Source organism: Manis pentadactyla, chromosome 9 (assembly GCF_030020395.1).
Source record: "Manis pentadactyla isolate mManPen7 chromosome 9, mManPen7.hap1, whole genome shotgun sequence".
Taxonomy (NCBI): domain Eukaryota; kingdom Metazoa; phylum Chordata; class Mammalia; order Pholidota; family Manidae; genus Manis; species Manis pentadactyla.
The window spans coordinates 19,574,512-19,591,560 of NC_080027.1; the positions used below are offsets into that span (position 1 = coordinate 19,574,512).

At 38.5% G+C, this 17,049-nt stretch overlaps 2 protein-coding genes and 1 pseudogene across 2 annotated transcripts; all 3 read left to right on the forward strand.

The window, feature by feature from the left end:
• Positions 1–2,405: 2,405 nt before the first annotated feature.
• On the forward strand, positions 2,406–3,852 carry LOC130684820 (olfactory receptor 9G4-like; annotated as a pseudogene).
• Positions 3,853–4,199: 347 nt separating this feature from the next.
• On the forward strand, positions 4,200–7,101 carry LOC130684823 (olfactory receptor 1013-like). The gene has a single exon (XM_057507070.1). It carries the CDS (start codon positions 4,395–4,397, stop codon positions 5,328–5,330), a length of 936 nt encoding a protein of 311 aa, XP_057363053.1. The 5' UTR covers positions 4,200–4,394; the 3' UTR covers positions 5,331–7,101.
• A 4,028-nt stretch (positions 7,102–11,129) lies between these two features.
• Positions 11,130–12,107, forward strand: LOC118908024 (olfactory receptor 9G4). Its single transcript, XM_036877089.2, has one exon. The coding sequence runs from the start codon at positions 11,169–11,171 to the stop codon at positions 12,105–12,107; it is 939 nt and encodes a 312-aa protein (XP_036732984.2). The 5' UTR covers positions 11,130–11,168.
• Positions 12,108–17,049: the final 4,942 nt, after the last annotated feature.

The window sequence follows — 17,049 nt, forward strand, 5'->3', positions numbered from 1 at the left end:
TATTAACACTTGGGGAAAATAGAGCAGAATCTGAGCAGAGTAGGAAGGATGGTATTGTTGGTGGGAAAAGGGGATGGAATTTAAAGTGGAGTGATGAGGATGGGCCTTAAATAGAACTTAAAGTGACTTAAAGGTGATGATGGTGTGATCCTTGCAAATATCTGGGGAATAGTGTTTCAGGCCAAGGAATAGATAGTTTGTACTTAATGCTGAGCAGGGCTGCTGTTTTTGAAAAGAGTGAGAATGTCTGTGGTGCTAGAGCAGAATGAAAGAAGGCAGAAGTCTTAGGAGATAAGTACCTGTAGATAATGGATGTACTGTTCATGAAGGATTTCTAGGTCATTGTATGTAATTTCACTTTAATCTGGAATAAATTGGCAGCATATTTAGCAGTTTTTAAAGTCCAGGAGTGTCGTGATATGCTTATTTTTTTAAACTGCTATCCCAACTGATATACTGAAATAGATTAAAGAGGGTCAGGTGTGTTACCTGTCAGAAAGAAGGATACTGCAATAAACTTGGCAAAAACAAGGAGGTGGCTTGGACAGGGTGTGGAGGTGGTGAGATGCACTCTGATTCCTAAGTGGCTTCTGAGACGCTCTTTCATCTCCTTGAACTGAGCCCGCTCTCCCCTTACTCATACCTTGGCTGCCATCAGGCTCATTGTTTAGGTCTCATTTAAACATCTCTTCTTCCGGGAAGACTGAGCTGGAGGCCCAAAGAAGTATTTTTTTCAGTTATTTTCCTCTTTTGAAGGTACTACTAAAAGAGCTGTGATTTGCTCTAAGAGGATATTTCCATTTTCCTAATTATATTGTATGAAGTTTATCTTCATAAATTCCAGATATCCTTCATTTGTAGACAAGTAATAATATAGCAGAAACGTACATAGTAACTTTTGAGATGGTGGCTATTACCCATCATTTTATATATTATAAGTTTAATAACCATAAATCCCTGACACGATAATACTACTCAAGTTTAAGCAGATTCAGAAAGAACTTACAGTGCACCAATGAATATCGGGAAAGTAGTATACATGTGGAGCTCCCAGGATGTGTGAGATTATTATGGCAAAATCAATCATGTAAGTAATTTAGTTTGCGGGAGAATAGATGAAGGCAAATGGTAAGAGAGAAGGTTATAAAGGTAAATTAAAGCCAGCTTACGAAACATTGGGTGTAAGACTAAAGCATCTAGGTCTTGTGTGCTAATGGGAGAGCTCCGTTATATTCTGATAGTCACTAAATGGAATGATCTTCAACATTCCAAGCTACATTTTCACAGCATCACCAAACAAGTTATGAACTCTGTGAAAATCATCAGGTATGTTTGAAAGATGAGAATATGCAATATTGAAAGATTAACATACTCACTTCCTATAACCAGGAACAGTATACCTTGAGGGAGAAAACTGGCATTTGCTTTCTAGTTGTAAACTGACTCTGGCTTAGCTCAAAAGTAAATATGGAAGTACATTGCAGTCCTGTGTTGGTTTTAAGTCCAGGAGTGTCATGATATGCTTATTTTTTTAAACTGCTATACCAACTGATATACTGAAATAGATTACAGAGGGTCAGGTGTGTAGGCTCATCAGAAGGATATTGCAATAATCTTGGCAAACCAAGGCGGTGGCTTGGACACAAGACCTAGATGCTTTAGTCACTGAGGGCAAGTTAGCTGGTCACTGGGGCCATCAGCCCTAATTCTATGTTTTAAATTAGGTATCTTATAACTTGTCTCTGAGAGCTTTAGTGTTTCAAGATGTGAACTTTGAAGCATTCAGTCAATATTTGACAATAAAAATTGGGTTTTTCCTAATGTTTAGCAACCTCTCTATAAAAAAATGCCTTAACTATTTATCTAAATCTCAATTGATAAGAGAAAGTGAGGAGAAAAGTGGTCTTTTAATAAAAGGATTTTTAAAGGTGATTCAGTTTTTCAGGGGATTATAGCTTGCCTTATATAGGAGAACAAGGAAGGGAGAAGCAATGTCACTATGAAAGACATAAATTGTGGAATAGTTGAGAGAATGTACTCTTGAGGAAGAAAATTATGGATTCAAATATGAGCTCTGCTGTTGACCAGTTCTGTGACCTTGGAATTGTTTCCTAAACTCCATTATGGTCATGGTAGGATTTACCTTATAATGTCATGGAAAGGATTAAATAGACTAAGATTAGGACTTAGAATATTAACTGACATATACTGTGTTATATATGTATATATAAAATCTATATATTAATATATATATACATTTCTATTTGTACTAAGAATAGCAGAAATTGTGCAGTGTCTTAGTATTTGTATAACTGTCAGCACAATACCTGAACAAAATCTATCAATAATGTATGAAGGATAGAAACCATTTTTGAGTACTTGCAATGTGCCTAACATTAGCCTGGGTGTTTTTACTAATATCTTCTATACTGAATCAGCCAACCAGTAAGTGGCTTCATTTTTCTTGTCTAGCTGAGACTAAAGGAAGTGCCATACACTAAATAATGACTACGTAGAAAGCCCTAATTCCAAAATCAGATTCTAACACCAATTCCTATGGTCTTAGCAAGTCACAGGCTGAATTTCTGTCATTTTAGAGTCATTAGTCATGGGGATGAAAGCACAGTACAGAGAATATAGTGAATCTGTGTCATCTCTGTTGACACATAGCAACTGCACCAGCTGGGGTGAGCATCTAATAATGTAGATAATGTTGTTATATACTTGAAACCAATATCATATTGTATGTCAACTATATTTTAATAAAAAATGTATAAATAGAAAATAAGAATATCTATAAGGTACCCAGTAATTGCTGACTTAATTGAAACCTTTGTTAATTTCTTTCAATAGAAATATCACAAAGTAATTTTTTTCCCCTCAAAGTCTTTATCAGGCTTTCTCCTCCATGGACATGGAAGTGGGAAATCTAGGTATCCTTACTGACTTCATCTTGGTGGGCTTCTCAGCAGACCCCCAGTGGCAGCTGATTCTGTTTGGAATATTTCTGATGCTCCACTTGACAACCTTGTTGGGGAACATGACCCTGGTTATCTTAATCCGTATTGATTCCTGTCTGCACACACCTATGTACTTTTTCATTGGCAATCTGTCTTTCTTGGAATTTTTGGTACACTACTGTATATACTTCCCAAATCTTGGTCAATTGTGTCTCAAAAGATAAGTGCATCTCCTTGGCTGGGTGTGTGGCCCAGTTTTTCTTCTCCTGTGCTGTAACCTACACTGAGTGTTACCTCCTAGCTGCCATGGCGTATGACCGCCACGCGGCCATCTGTAACCCACTACTTTATTCAAGTGCTATGTCCAGTTCTCTCTGTACTGCACTCGTTGCTGGCTCCTACATAGGAGCTCTTGAATGCCATAGCCCATACTGCCAACACTTTCCGCCTGAGTTTCTGTGGTAAGAATATCATTGACCACTTCTTCTGTGATGCACCACCACTGGTAAAAATGTCTTGTACAGATACCCATGTCTAGGAAAAAGTGCTCCTTGGTGTGGTTGGCTTCACTGTCCTCTCCAGCATTCTTGCCATCTTAATTTCCTATGTGCACATCCTTCTGTCTATCCTGAGGATTCGCTCAGCCTCAGGAAGGCACAAGGCCTTCTCTACCTGCGCTTCTCACCTCAACTCTGTCGTGCTCTTCTATAGATCCTTGCTGTTCATGTACTCAAGGCCAAGTTCCACATACCCTCTTGACAGAGACAAAGTGGCTGCTCTGTTTTACACCGTGATCAACCCATTGCTGAACCCTCTCATCTATAGCCTGAGAAACAAAGATGTCAAACAGGCTTTCCATACAGCAATACAGACCATAAAGGCACTGAGATGATTGTGATCTTTTGCATAATGCTCTGATTGCATTATCCAAATTAGTGGCTTTTACTCATGTTTGTAAACATTGAAATATTTCTGCAAATACAAGTTATACTTTAAACAATGACACATTGATCAAACCGCTCTTTAATGGTTGATTATTTGTGGGGGATTATATCATTTTAAGCCTGTAATATTGGGTGGTTTGATGTTCCACAAAATAGTGTTTCACTCCTTTACAGGACTAGATTTTCATAAAATTACCTTCTTGAATATCTTTGGGAAATCTTGGAAAGAGAAGCGTAATTGGATGCTTGTATACATGGTTTGACTTAGAAGCTTAGTGATCAAACTTTATCATGTGGAGAAAAGATCTGGATCCACGAGAATGAAACCAATTCAACATAAACACATCTCACAGTGAACAATGTATGTGCCTCAGCTGGATTTTTCACTGGTCTAAAATGACAAATCATAAGGGTGGTGACATACTGATACATTAAATCATGACATATTTATTAATCTTTTCACAGAAAGGGACCAGAGAAACCCAAATCCATGGATGAGAGAAATTCCACCAAAGTGAAGGAGTTTGTACTTTCAGGGTTCACAGCTGACTTGCAGCTACAGAAAGTGTTCTTTGTCATCTTCCTCATCATCTATGTCATCAGTCTTCTAGGGAACATGACCCTGATTTCTCTGATCTGTGCTGATACTCGGCTCCACACACCCATGTATTTCTTCATCGGAAGCCTGTCATTCCTGGATCTCTGGTATTCTTCTGTGTATGTCCCCAAAATCCTAGTGACCTGTATCTCTGATAACAAAAGCATCTCTTTTGCCGGCTGCCTGGCTCAGTTCCTCTTCGCTGCAGGACTGGCCTATAGTGAGTGTTACCTGTTGGCCACCATGGCTTATGACCGCTATGTGGCCATCTCCAACCCCCTGCTCTACTCCCAGGCAATGTCCCCAAGGTTATGTGCCAGCCTTTTTGCAGCTTCATACCTTGGTGGCTTTCTGAGCTCAGCTATCATCACCAGTGAGACATTTACCCTGAGCTTCTGTGGGAACATTATTGATGATTTCTTCTGTGATCTGCCCCCACTTGTGAAGTTGGCCTGTGATGTGAAGGAGAGCCTCCAGGCTGTGCTCTATTTCATACTTGCTTCCAACGTCATCGCTCCCTCTGTGCTCATCGTCGCCTCCTACCTTTTCATCATCGCTGCCATCCTGAGGATCCGCTCTGCTCAAGGCCGCCTGAAGGCCTTCTCCACCTGTGCCTCTCACCTGATGGCCGTCACCTTGTACTATGGCTCCATCCTCTACATTTACTCCCGGCCAAGTACCAGCTACGCCCTGGAAAGGGATAAGGTGGTGTCGGTGTTCTATACTGTGGTGATACCCATGTTGAATCCCTTGATCTATAGCTTAAGAAATAAAGATGTTAAAGATGCTGTGAGGAAAATGGTAGGTAGATTAAGTATTCCTAAATGAAAATACTTGGTCAGCAATGGCTATGGCTTCTTTTTTATTTTACAGATTATCTTCATTTCTTGGTATCAGCCTATACTCATGTTGTAAGAAAAGAAGTAAGAAAAAAAGAAAATCATCAGATATTGTGGAAACAGATTTCATTTTTTTTTAAGTTGGCAGTGTTCTTGAATATGTGTTTGAAATAAATTAATATGGGTCCATTGGAAAGAGTGCTGTGCATGCATCCTAGGAATAGTGTCAATAAATGACTGGGATTTTGAGAAAGTTGAAAAAAATCAAATTAAAAAAAATTCGCTTAACAGTTCATACTTTGCTTGTAAATATATCACTTTAATCTCTAAATGGGACTAGTAAAATTGGTTACACAATCATTGTCATGATTAAATGGATTAAATGACTATTTCAAGTTATTTACTTCATAGAGAAAAACAGGAATTCAATGCCAGAAATTCTGGCTTCAAAGGTTCTTAGGCATTTGTTGGGAGAAACAGTGAGTTAAGCCTGAAATGAAATACATATTGTAAAATGCCTTAGAAACTAATTTATTTTTTCTTATTTGGTTTTCTTTTTTTGCTTGAGGTGTCACAAAATTTTTCTTGGCGTTAGATACAGGAGAGAATAAGTCTTTACTTAGTTCATTGTAAGGTTCACATACAAGGATATTTTCCCCAACAATCAAAAGAATCAAGGGCAAACATGTAGTAGCTGTATGATGGAGAAAGAAATGAACAAATAGACAGTCACAGACAACAGGTAGAGAGAGATAAAGAGATATTTCCAAAAGCTCTATATCCAAGAGAAGATTTAGAATGAAAATCTCTATGAGAAGAAATGATGATACGTAAGGGTCTGTGAATGTTTGTATTTCTTTGCTTGTTCTGTTCTATGTGTAAATTAGTGAAAAGTAAGAGCGCATTTCATTATGATTCATCACATTTTTCAATTTTGTCTTCCTACCTATAAAACATGAGGTTGCACCAACATAAGAAGCCCTACTGTTGATAACCAAGTGGACTCATTTGCTAGGGCTGCCATAACAAAATATCACAGACTGGGTGGCTGAACAACACAAGTTTATTTTCTCATAGTTCTGGAGGCTAAAAGGCCAAGATTAAGGTGCCATTGAGGTGGATTTGTTCCGAGGCCTCTTTCCTTTGGCTGCAGATGCCCTGCTTCTTGCTTTCTCCGCATATGGTGTTTTCTCCATGCACAAAACTTGCTGGAATCTCCTTGTGGGCCCAGATTTCAATTTCTTCCAAGACAATGGATTAGGGCTGCCTTTAATCATCTCATTTTAACTTAATCACCTCTATAAAGCCCTATCTCCAAATATGATCACATTCTGAGTATGTGGAATTGGGGCTTCAGCATATGAATTTTGAGTGGATTTAGTTCACAACATAACACAAAGAACTGATAGGAGTTTCCTGATGAATGAGACAAGGAAGAGTAGCCTGGACAGAGAAAGGAGCATATGGGAAGGACACAATATATGGACACATGATATGTTCTGAAAAAGTGTAAGAAAGACCAACTGTAAAGTTTCTATTATATGACACACTTAATAATTTTATTGTGACATAGATCCATTAATACAGTATAGTCGGAATAAAATATGCCTTATTTCACCATGTCCTAATTAATTTATAATTATCCATACCCCATATGAACTCTAATTGGTTCTTTGGAGACTGGGATACGTAATTCTGAGCCGCTGTGTGGAGGCAGTCCCAAAGGGCTCTCGAAGAAATACATAACATGCCCAATAAAGCATGGCAAAGCAGGGGAGTGTCCATTCCAGTATTTCCTGATCAAGGGTAAGCTCCTGGGATGAGGGGAATGTAGGAGGTATGGCTTCTCTGTGACTTCAGCTACTGTTAGAATGAAGATACAGAGTCTGGGCTGGCTTGCAAAGGATTATTATTAGCCAACCACACACACACTCACACACACTCACATACACACTCTTCTGAAGAGGGTTCCAACTCATGATCCATGTAACCTTCTAGAATTTGTCACTCAGTCTGGTAGTTATGAGGGGGCATCCTATGTTTACTCACACGGTGGAGAAATCAAGAAGCCAAAACACTGTGACCTGGACATGCTTTCTGACACTAGTGGCTGTGGTCCTCCCTGCCCTCCAGACTGTGTGTGATGTTTTCACCTCTTGCTACTCATTTTCAGGTGCTAGAGGGGCACAGTCTTCCTCAGAATTTTCAGTTAATTCTTAATTCAGTGGAGGGGCTGGGGGCAGAACAGCCACAGGGAACATACACCTTAGAAGCCCTTTTCCATAGGACGCTTCAGAGAGATTGGCTCTGTCTTTTTCTGTGTCTTTTCCTTCACATTCGTTGCCTTGTTGCAGTTTATTTCAAAATCAACATGAACTGGAGGTTTTGCTTATGACCCTCCGTCTTTGGTTTACCCTCCTTCTTAGTGACACAGCGCACTGAGCCTGGAGAGCCACTTGAGTGTAAGTTTGTGCTGAATAGTCTGTACTCGGCAAGAGGGAGACAGTACTTCAGGGAAAACCATTTCAAGGTATAATTATTTGTTTATTCTAGAAATATTTCTTAGGTGCTAATTAATTGCTAAGAAGTATTCTATATGCTGAGATATAGCAGTAAACAAAAGAGAGAAATCTTGTTGACCTGTGTTGTTGCATTCTGATGGGGAAAAATGGACAATAAATATAGTGAAGTAGAGTTAGATGTTGACACTAAGACTTGGGGAAAATAAATCTTAATCTGAGCAGAGTAGGAAGGATGGTATTGTTGGTGGGAAGAAGGCATGGAATTTAAAGTGGAGTGATGAGGTAGGGCCTTAAACAGAACTTAAAGTGACTTAAAGGAGATAATGGTGTGAACTTTGCAAATGTCTGGGGAATAGTGTTTCAGGCCAAAGAATAGATAGTTTGCAATCAATTCTGAGCAGGGCTGCTGGTTTAGAAACGAGTGAGGAAGTCAGCGGTGCTGGAACAGAATGAAAGTGGGCATAAGTCTTAGGAGATAAGTCCTGTAGATAACAGATGTCCTGTTCATGAGTGTTCTCTGGGCCATTGTATAGAATTTCACTTTAATCTAGAATAAATTGGCAGCATATTTAGCATTGTTTTAAGTCCAGGAGTGTCATGACATGCTTATTTTTTTAAGGTGCGATCCCAACTGATATACTGAAATAGATTATAGAGGGTCAGGTGTGTTACCTGTCAGAAGGATATTGCAATAATCTTGGCAGAACAAGGTGGTGGCTTGGACCGGGTGTGGAGGTGGTGAGAAGCGCTCTGATTCCTAAGTGGCTTCTGAGATGCTCTTTCTTCTCCTTGAACCGAGCCCGCTCTCCCCTTACTCATACCTTGGCTGCCATCAGGCTCATTGTTCAGGTCTCATTTAAACATCTCTTCTTCAGGAAGTCTGAGCAGGAGGCCCAAAGAAGTATTTTTTCAGTTAGTTGCCTCTTTAGAAGGTATTACTAAAAGAGCAGTGATTTGCTCTAAGAGGATATTTCCATTTTCCTAATTATATTGTGTAAAGATAAGCTTAATAAATCCCAGATATCTTTCATATCTAGACAAGTGATAATAAAGCAGAAAAAGTACATAGTAACTATTGAAATGGTGGCTATTACCCATTGTTATATATATTATAAGTTTAATAACCAAAAATTCCTGACAAGATAATTCTACTCAACTTTGAGGAGATTCAGAAAAAAACTTAAAGTGCACAAATGAATACTGGCAAAGTAGTATACATGTGAAGCTCCCAGGATGTGTGAGATTATTATGGCAAAATCAATCATGTGAGTAATTTAGTTTGGGGTAATCCTGAATAGATGAAGACAAATGGTAAGAGAGAAGGTTGTAAAGGTAAATTAAAGCCATCTTATGAAACATTGGGTGTAAAACTAAAGCCTCTGTGTCTTGTGTGCTAATGGGAAAGCTCTGTTATATTCTAGTAGTTACTAAATGGAAAGATCTTCAACATTCCAAGGTGAATTTTTTTGTGTCACCAAGCAAGTCATGTGTTCTCTGAACATCATCAACTGAACACCAGCTGAACATCATCTCATTTGAAAAATGAGAATATGCAATATTTAAAGATTAAGATACTTGCTTCCTAATTAGCAGGAACTGAAGACCTTGAGGGAGAAAACTGGCATTTGCATTCTAGATATAAACTGACTCTGGCTTAGCTCAAAAGTAAATATCGAAGTAAAGTGCAATCCTGTGTTGGTTTTAGCTTGCCCTCACGGAGGGTAAGGCAGCTGGTCACTGGGGCCATCAGCCCTAATTCTATGTTTTAAATTAGACATCTTTTAACTTATCTCTGGGAGCATTAGTGTTTCATGATGTGAACTTTGAAGGAAGGACTCAGTCAATGCTTGACAACAAAAATTGTGTTTTTCCTAAAGTTTAGCAACCTCTGTATAAAAAAATGCCTGAACTATGTATCTAAATCTCAATTGATAGAAAGTGGGGAGAAAAGTGGTCTTTAAGTAAAAATATTTCTAAGAGAAACTCAGGTTGTCAGGGAATTATAACTTGCCTTAGATAGGAGAACCAGAGAGAAACAATTCTGTTATCAAATACGTAAATGGTGGAATAGCTGAGAGAATATACTTACCCTTGATCAAGAAAATTCTTGGTTCAAATACCAGCTCTGCTGTTGACCAATTCTGTGACCTTGGATTTATTTCCTAAACTCCATTAGGACCATTGTAGTACTTAACATATGAAAACGTGGAAAGGTTTAAACAGACTAAGATTAGGACTTAGAATATTAACTGACATATGTGTGTGTGAAAAATATATATGTATTATCTATATAGAAATATATGTATTTCTATTTGTACTAAAAATAATAGGAATAGTGCAGTGTATTGGTATTAGTGTAACTATCAGTACAATGCCTGACACAAAATCTAACCATAATAGATGAAACAGCTTTTTAGTGATCACTATGTGCCTAACATTAGCCTGGGTGTTTTTATGAATATCTTCTTTATCCAATCAGCCAACCTGTAAGGTGCATCATTTTTCTTGTCTGTTTGGTGAGACTAAGGGATGTGCCTTGCACTAAACAATGAATAAGTGAAAGCCCGAATTAGAAAATCAGATTCTAACACCAATTCCTGTGGTCTTCCTATTATGAAAAACCTGAAAAACCTGGACTGCATCACTGACGGAAGAACCAAGCGGCACTCGGAAGTCTTGGAGTGTTGAGGTTTTATTTTTACACCGGCGAGCTCAGAGGGGAGTCCTCTCCCAAGGTCTGAGTCCTGAGCAAAGGCAAGGGGGAGCAGTATATATCTTTCTGCTTCTGTATCTGCAACATTTCTATGTGCACAGCAAGCAAGCAAGGGGGCGTACCTTTAGGAAGTGAGCTTAGGGAGTGAGTGCCTGGCAGAACGGGAAGTTAAGGGGATTTCTGTTTTTGCTAAGAAGAGAAGCAGAAGAGCCACGTGGACTAACTAGACTGCTGACCTTGTAAATTTTTCCCTATATTACCAAGTCACAGGCTGAACTTCTTTCATTTTTGAGTCATTAGTCATGGGGATGAAATCACAGCACAATCTGTAACATCTGTGTTGACACATAGCAACTGCACCAGCTGGGGTGAGCCCCTAATAATGCAGATAATTTTGTTGTATACTTGAAACCAATATCATATTATATATCAACTAACTTCAATAAAAATATTTAAATAAAAAGTAAGAACATCTATAAGCTACCTAGGAATTGCTTACCTAATTAATAACTTTGTTAATGTCTTACAATAGAAAAATGACAAAGTAATTTTTTTCCCTCAAAGTTTTTATCAGACTCTCTCCTCTGTGGACATGGAAGTGGGAAATCTCACTATCCTGACTGAATTCATCTTGGTGGGCTTCTCAGCAGACCCCCAGTGGCAGCTGATTCTATTTGGAATATTTCTGATGCTCTACTTGATAACCTTGTTGGGGAACATGACCCTGGTTATCTTAATCCGTATTGATTCCCGCCTGCACACACCTATGTACTTTTTCATTGGCAATCTGTCTTTCTTGGATTTTTGGTATACTTCTGTGTATACTCCTAAAATCCTGGCCAATTGTATCTCAGAAGATAAGCGCATCTCCTTGGCTGGGTGTGGGGCCCAGTTATTCTTTTCTTGTGTTGTAGCCTACACTGAGTGTTACCTCCTAGCTGCCATGGCGTATGACCGCCATGAGGCAATCTGTAACCCACTACTTTATTCAAGTGTTATGTCCAGTTTTCTCTGTGCTGCACTCGTTGCTGGCTCCTACATAGGAGGGCTCTTGAATGCCATAGCCCATACTGCCAACACTTTCCGCCTGAGTTTCTGTGGCAAGAATATCATTGACCACTTCTTCTGTGATGCACCACCACTGGTAAAAATGTCTTGTACAGATACCCATGTCTATGAAAAAGTGCTTCTAGGTGTGGTGGGCTTCACGGTCCTCTCCAGCATTCTCGCCATCCTGATTTCCTATGTGAACATCCTTTGTGCTATCCTGCGGATCCGCTCGGCCTCAGGAAGACGCAAGGCCTTCTCTACCTGTGCTTCTCACCTCATCTCTGTCATGCTCTTCTATGGAGCCTTGCTGTTCATGTACTCAAGGCCAAGTTCCACATACTCTCTGGAGAGAGACAAAGTGGCTGCTCTGTTTTACACCGTGATCAACCCATTGCTGAACCCTCTCATCTATAGCCTGAGAAACAAAGATGTCAAAGAGGCTTTCCAAAGAGCAATACAGACCATAAAGGCACGGAGATGATTGTGATATTTTGCGTAGTGCTCTGATTGCATTCTCCCAATTAGTGGCTTTTACTCATGTTTGTAAATATTGCAATATTTCTATAAATTCAAATTATATTTAAAACAATGATGCATTGATCAAATCACTCTATTGGATGATTATTTGTTGGGGGATTAAATCATCTTCAGCCTGTAATATTGGGTGGTTTGATGTTCCACAAAATTGTATTTTAATCCTTTACAGAACCAGATATTCATAAAATTATCTTCTTGAATATCTTTGGGAAATCTTGGAAAGAGAAGCGTAATTGGATGATTGTATTCATGGTTTGACTTAGAAGCTTAGTGACCAAACTTTATCATGAGGAGAAAAGATCTGGATTAGTTCAAGTGCTGGAAATTTACATGAGATTTTTTAAATATTTATTTTTAAGAAGGCATTCCTTCCTTATTCCTTCATAAAGCTCTAATGTGTGTAAACAAGATATCTTTGTAAACCTTGTGCCTTCTACATCAATTAAACGTTAGACAAATCTTTGAGTTATTGAGATTACATAAGCAAGCCAATAAACCAATACCTTTTTAAATCAATGGAGAAACATGTGTCTCCAGAACTGTATATCACCCTAAAGGAGAGATCTGTTCACAGGGAATGAACACTCTGCCATTCTCTCCATCACTTCATGCCAGCACATGTTCCCATGAAGGAAACTATGAACACCAGGGGGAACATACTGAATTAAACAAAACTTCAGACCCAACCCCACTATGTTCTAGAGCCAGTGCTGTTGCTCTTCTTTTGATCCACCAGAAGATTTCAAGTACCAGAAAAGTTACATCTCGATATTCAATACCTGGCAGGTTTGGTTGATGCCTTTTCCAATTCTTTCTATAACAATGCTGCAAATAAAGGATTATTATTCCAGTTTTTAAATTAAGCATTTGTGCCTTGGACGTCACAGGTTTGTGATAGAAGATTCTAGCTATCATTGTAATGAGCACATTTAAAAAATGCATTTAAATAAAAATTTTAGAACAAATTAGCTCTGACATTCTGATCTTCCTTTTTGTCTGCATTCATTAAATAACACATCACACCTCTCTTTTCATCAAATAGTCTTAATGTTCCTTATTCTTCCATTTACACAGAAATTCTGTAAACAATGGAGAGGAAGTTAGGGGTGAATTCCACATATGTCCAGAATCCATACAACATTTTCTTTATATTCCCATAAGACTCATCATGTAGGGGAAACAAAAATGTGTCAGTGTCAGGGGAGAGTTAGTAAATTAAAATTTAATCCCTTGAGATCCAGAAGCAATATATCTTGTTTTATTTTACATTATGCTCTGATGCTGCTTTTTATAAAGTATATTGATATTCAATTAATCAAAATATTTTAATATAGAGTATAACAGTCACTAAAGCAAATCAAATTCATACACATATCTTTCCACTGGATTTCTTTGAATTAAAATAAAGTATTTCTAATCCAGGACCTCCATCTTCCCCAGAGCAAACCGTTTTCTCTGAGAACTGATTAGAGAAATTTGTTTCAATTTAGACTTCAGATTGTCTTAACCTACAGAGTTTTCTCAGAGCTTCTTTCTCATCTTTATTTCTCAGACTGTGGATCTTGCAGAACAGTATGGGGAACAGCACAGAGTAAAATGTAGACCCCGTCTCAAGTCCAGGTTGTCACCTGTACTTCTGACCAATTGGCTACCAATCAGAGATTCTAATGCTCCTTCAGTTTGATTAATTTGCTGGAAAAGTGGCTCAAGAACTCAAAGAAACATTTCACTTGCTATATTAGTGTTTTATTATAAAGGATATATATAACTCAGGGATAACCAGAGGGAAGAGATGCATAGGGCAAAGTATGGGAAAGGGTGCCGAGCTTGCGGGCTCTCCGAGTGTGCCAGATCTCCAGGGTGTTTGCCAGCCTGGAAGCTCTTAGAACCTTGTCTTTCTTAGTTTTTATGGAGGAGTGATTGAGTTCAATCTGCATCCCCTCTTCCTTCCCTGGAGGAAGGGAGTTGGACTGGAAGTTCCAACCCTCTAATCACAGGCTGGTTCCCCTGCCCACCAGCCCCCTTCCTTAGGTGATGTAGGGCTCTCCAAAAGTCACCGCACTGACTGAACAAAAGCCTCCTTCATAGCTCTCGTCACCTAGGAAATCCCAAGTGCTTGTAGGAGCTTGGTGCTTGGGATGGAGACAAAGAACAAATATATTTTTCTTATAAATTCCAATACTAGAGGAAGTGACAGGGAAATGAATGACTACAGATATATGTAAAATTTACAATATAATAAATGCTGCAAAGTAGGGATTCTTGGTCATGGATATTTGAAGACTGTGAATGTATAAAAGTATTCAGAGCAGCAGAACCTGGCTAATGAACAGGTTTTTTTTTCTGCAGTTCCATTTTTTTATTGAAGTATTACTGATATACAATCTTTTTTAAAATTATTTTTTATTTTTTATCATTGACATACAATCTTATGAAAGTTTCACATGAAAAACAATGTAGTTACTACATTCACCCATATCATCAAGTACCCTCCCCCACCCCATTACAGTCACTGTCCATCAGTGTAGTAAGATGCCACAGAGTTGCGACTTGTCTTCTCTGTGCTACACTGTCTTCCCCACGATCCCCACCCCCCACCATATGTACTAATCATAATACTCCTCAATCCTCTTCCCCCTCCCTCCACACCCACCCTCCCACACCCCTCCCCTTTAGTAACTGCTAGGACCTTCTTGGAGTCTGTGAGTCTGCTGCTGTTTCATCCCTTCAGTTTTGCTTTGTTCTTATACTCCACAAATGAGGGAAATCATTTGGTATTTGTCTTTCTCAGCCTGACTTACTTCACTGAGCATAATACCCTCTAGCTCTATCCATGTTGTTGCAAATGGTAGGATTTGTTTCTTTCTTATGGCTGAATAATATTCCATTGTGAATATGTACCACATCTTCCTTATCCATTCATCTACTGATGGACACTTATGCTGCTTACATGTCTTGGCTATTGTAAATATGGCTGCAATAAACATAAGGGTGCATATGTCTTTTTGAATCGGAGACCTTGTTTTCTTTTGTTAAATTCCTAGGATTGCAATTCCCAGGTCAAATGTTATTTCTATTTTTAGTTTTTTTGAGGAACCTCCATATTGCTTTCCACAACGATTGAACTAATTTACATTTCCAACAGCACTGTAGGAGGGTTCCCCTTTCTCTGCATCCTCAGCAGCATTTGTTGTTCCTAGTCTTTTCAATGCTGGCCATCCTAACTGGTGTGATGTGATATCTCATTGTGGTTTTAATTTGCATTTCCCTGATAATTAGCGACGTGGAGCATCTTTTCATGTGCTTGTTGGCCATCTGAATTTCTTCTTTGGAGAATTGTCTGTTCATATCCTCCACCCATTTTTTAATAGAGTTTTTTGCTTTTTGGATGTTGAGGCATGTGAGTTCTTTGTGTGTTTTGGATGTTAACCCCCTTGTTGGATATGTCATTTACCAATATATTCTCCCATACGGTAGGATGCTTTTTTGTTCTGCTGATGGTGTCCTTTGCTGTACAGAAGCTTTTTAGTTTGATGTAATACAATTTGTTCATTTTTGCTTTTGTTTCCCTTGCTTGAGGAGATGTGTTCATGAAAAAGTTGCTCATTTTATATTCAGGAGATTTTTGCCTATGTTGTCTTCTAAGAGTTTTATGGTTTCAGGACATGCATTCAGGTGTTTGATCCATTTTGAGTTTACATTTGTGTATGGGGATAGACAATAATCCATTTTCATTCTCTTGCATGTAGCTGTCCAGTTTTGCCAACACCAGTTGTTGAAGAGGCTGTCATTTCCCCACTGTAGTCCATGGCTCCTTTATCATATATTAATTGACCATATATAGTTGGGTTTATATCAGGGCTCTCTAGTCTGTTCCATTGGTCTGTGGGTCTGTTCTTGTGCCAGTACCAAATCGTCTTGATTACTATGGCTTTGTAGTAGAGCTTGAAGTCAGTGAACATAACCCCCCCTGCTTTATTCTTCCTTCTCAGGATTGCTTTATCTATTCAGGGTCTTCTGTGGTTCCATATGAATTTTAGAATTATTTGCTCTAGTTTGTTGAAGAATGCCATTGGTATTATGATAGGGAATGCATTAAATATGTAGATTGCTTTAGGCAGTATGGCCATTTTGACAATATTCATTCTTCATACCCAAGAGCATGGGATGTATTTCCATTTATTGGTATCTTCCTTAATTCACTCATGAGATAAGTGAAATAGGTCTTTCACTTCTTTGGTTAGGTTTATTCCTAGGTATTTTATTCTTTTTGATGCAATTGGAATGGAATTGTTTTCCTGATTTCTCTTTCTGCTACTTCATCATCAGTGTATAAGAATGAAACAGATTTCTAGGTATTAATTTTGTATCCTGCAACTTTGCTGAATTCAGATATTAGTTCTAGTAGTTTAGGAATGGATTCTTTAGGGTTTTTTTAAAGTACAATGTCATGTCATCTGCAAACAGTGACAGTTTAACTTCTTCCTTACTAATCTGAATGCCTTTTATTTCTCTGTGCTGTCTGCTGTGGCTTGGACCTCCAGCACTATGTTGAATAAAAGTGTGGAGAGTGGGCATCCTTTTCTTGTTCCCAATCTTAGACAAAAAACTTTTAGCTTTTCACTTTTAAGTGTAATGTGAGCTGTGGGTTTGTTGTATTTGGCCTTTATTATTTTGAGGTTCTTACCCTCTATACACACTTAGTTGAGAGTTTTTATTATGAATGGATGTTGAATTTTGTCAAATGCTTTTTCAGTATCTATGGAGATGATCATGTGTCTTTTTGTTTATGAGGTGGATGATGTTGATGGATTTTGGAATATTGTACCATCCTTGCATCCCTGGAATAAATCCTTCTTGATCATGATGGGTGATCTTTTTGATGT

Excerpts from the sequence above, each read along its gene's own strand:
- LOC130684823 (XM_057507070.1), top strand. The coding sequence starts at position 4,395 with ATGGATGAGAGAAATTCCACCAAAGTGAAGGAGTTTGTACTTTCAGGG.
- LOC118908024 (XM_036877089.2), top strand. The coding sequence starts at position 11,169 with ATGGAAGTGGGAAATCTCACTATCCTGACTGAATTCATCTTGGTGGGC.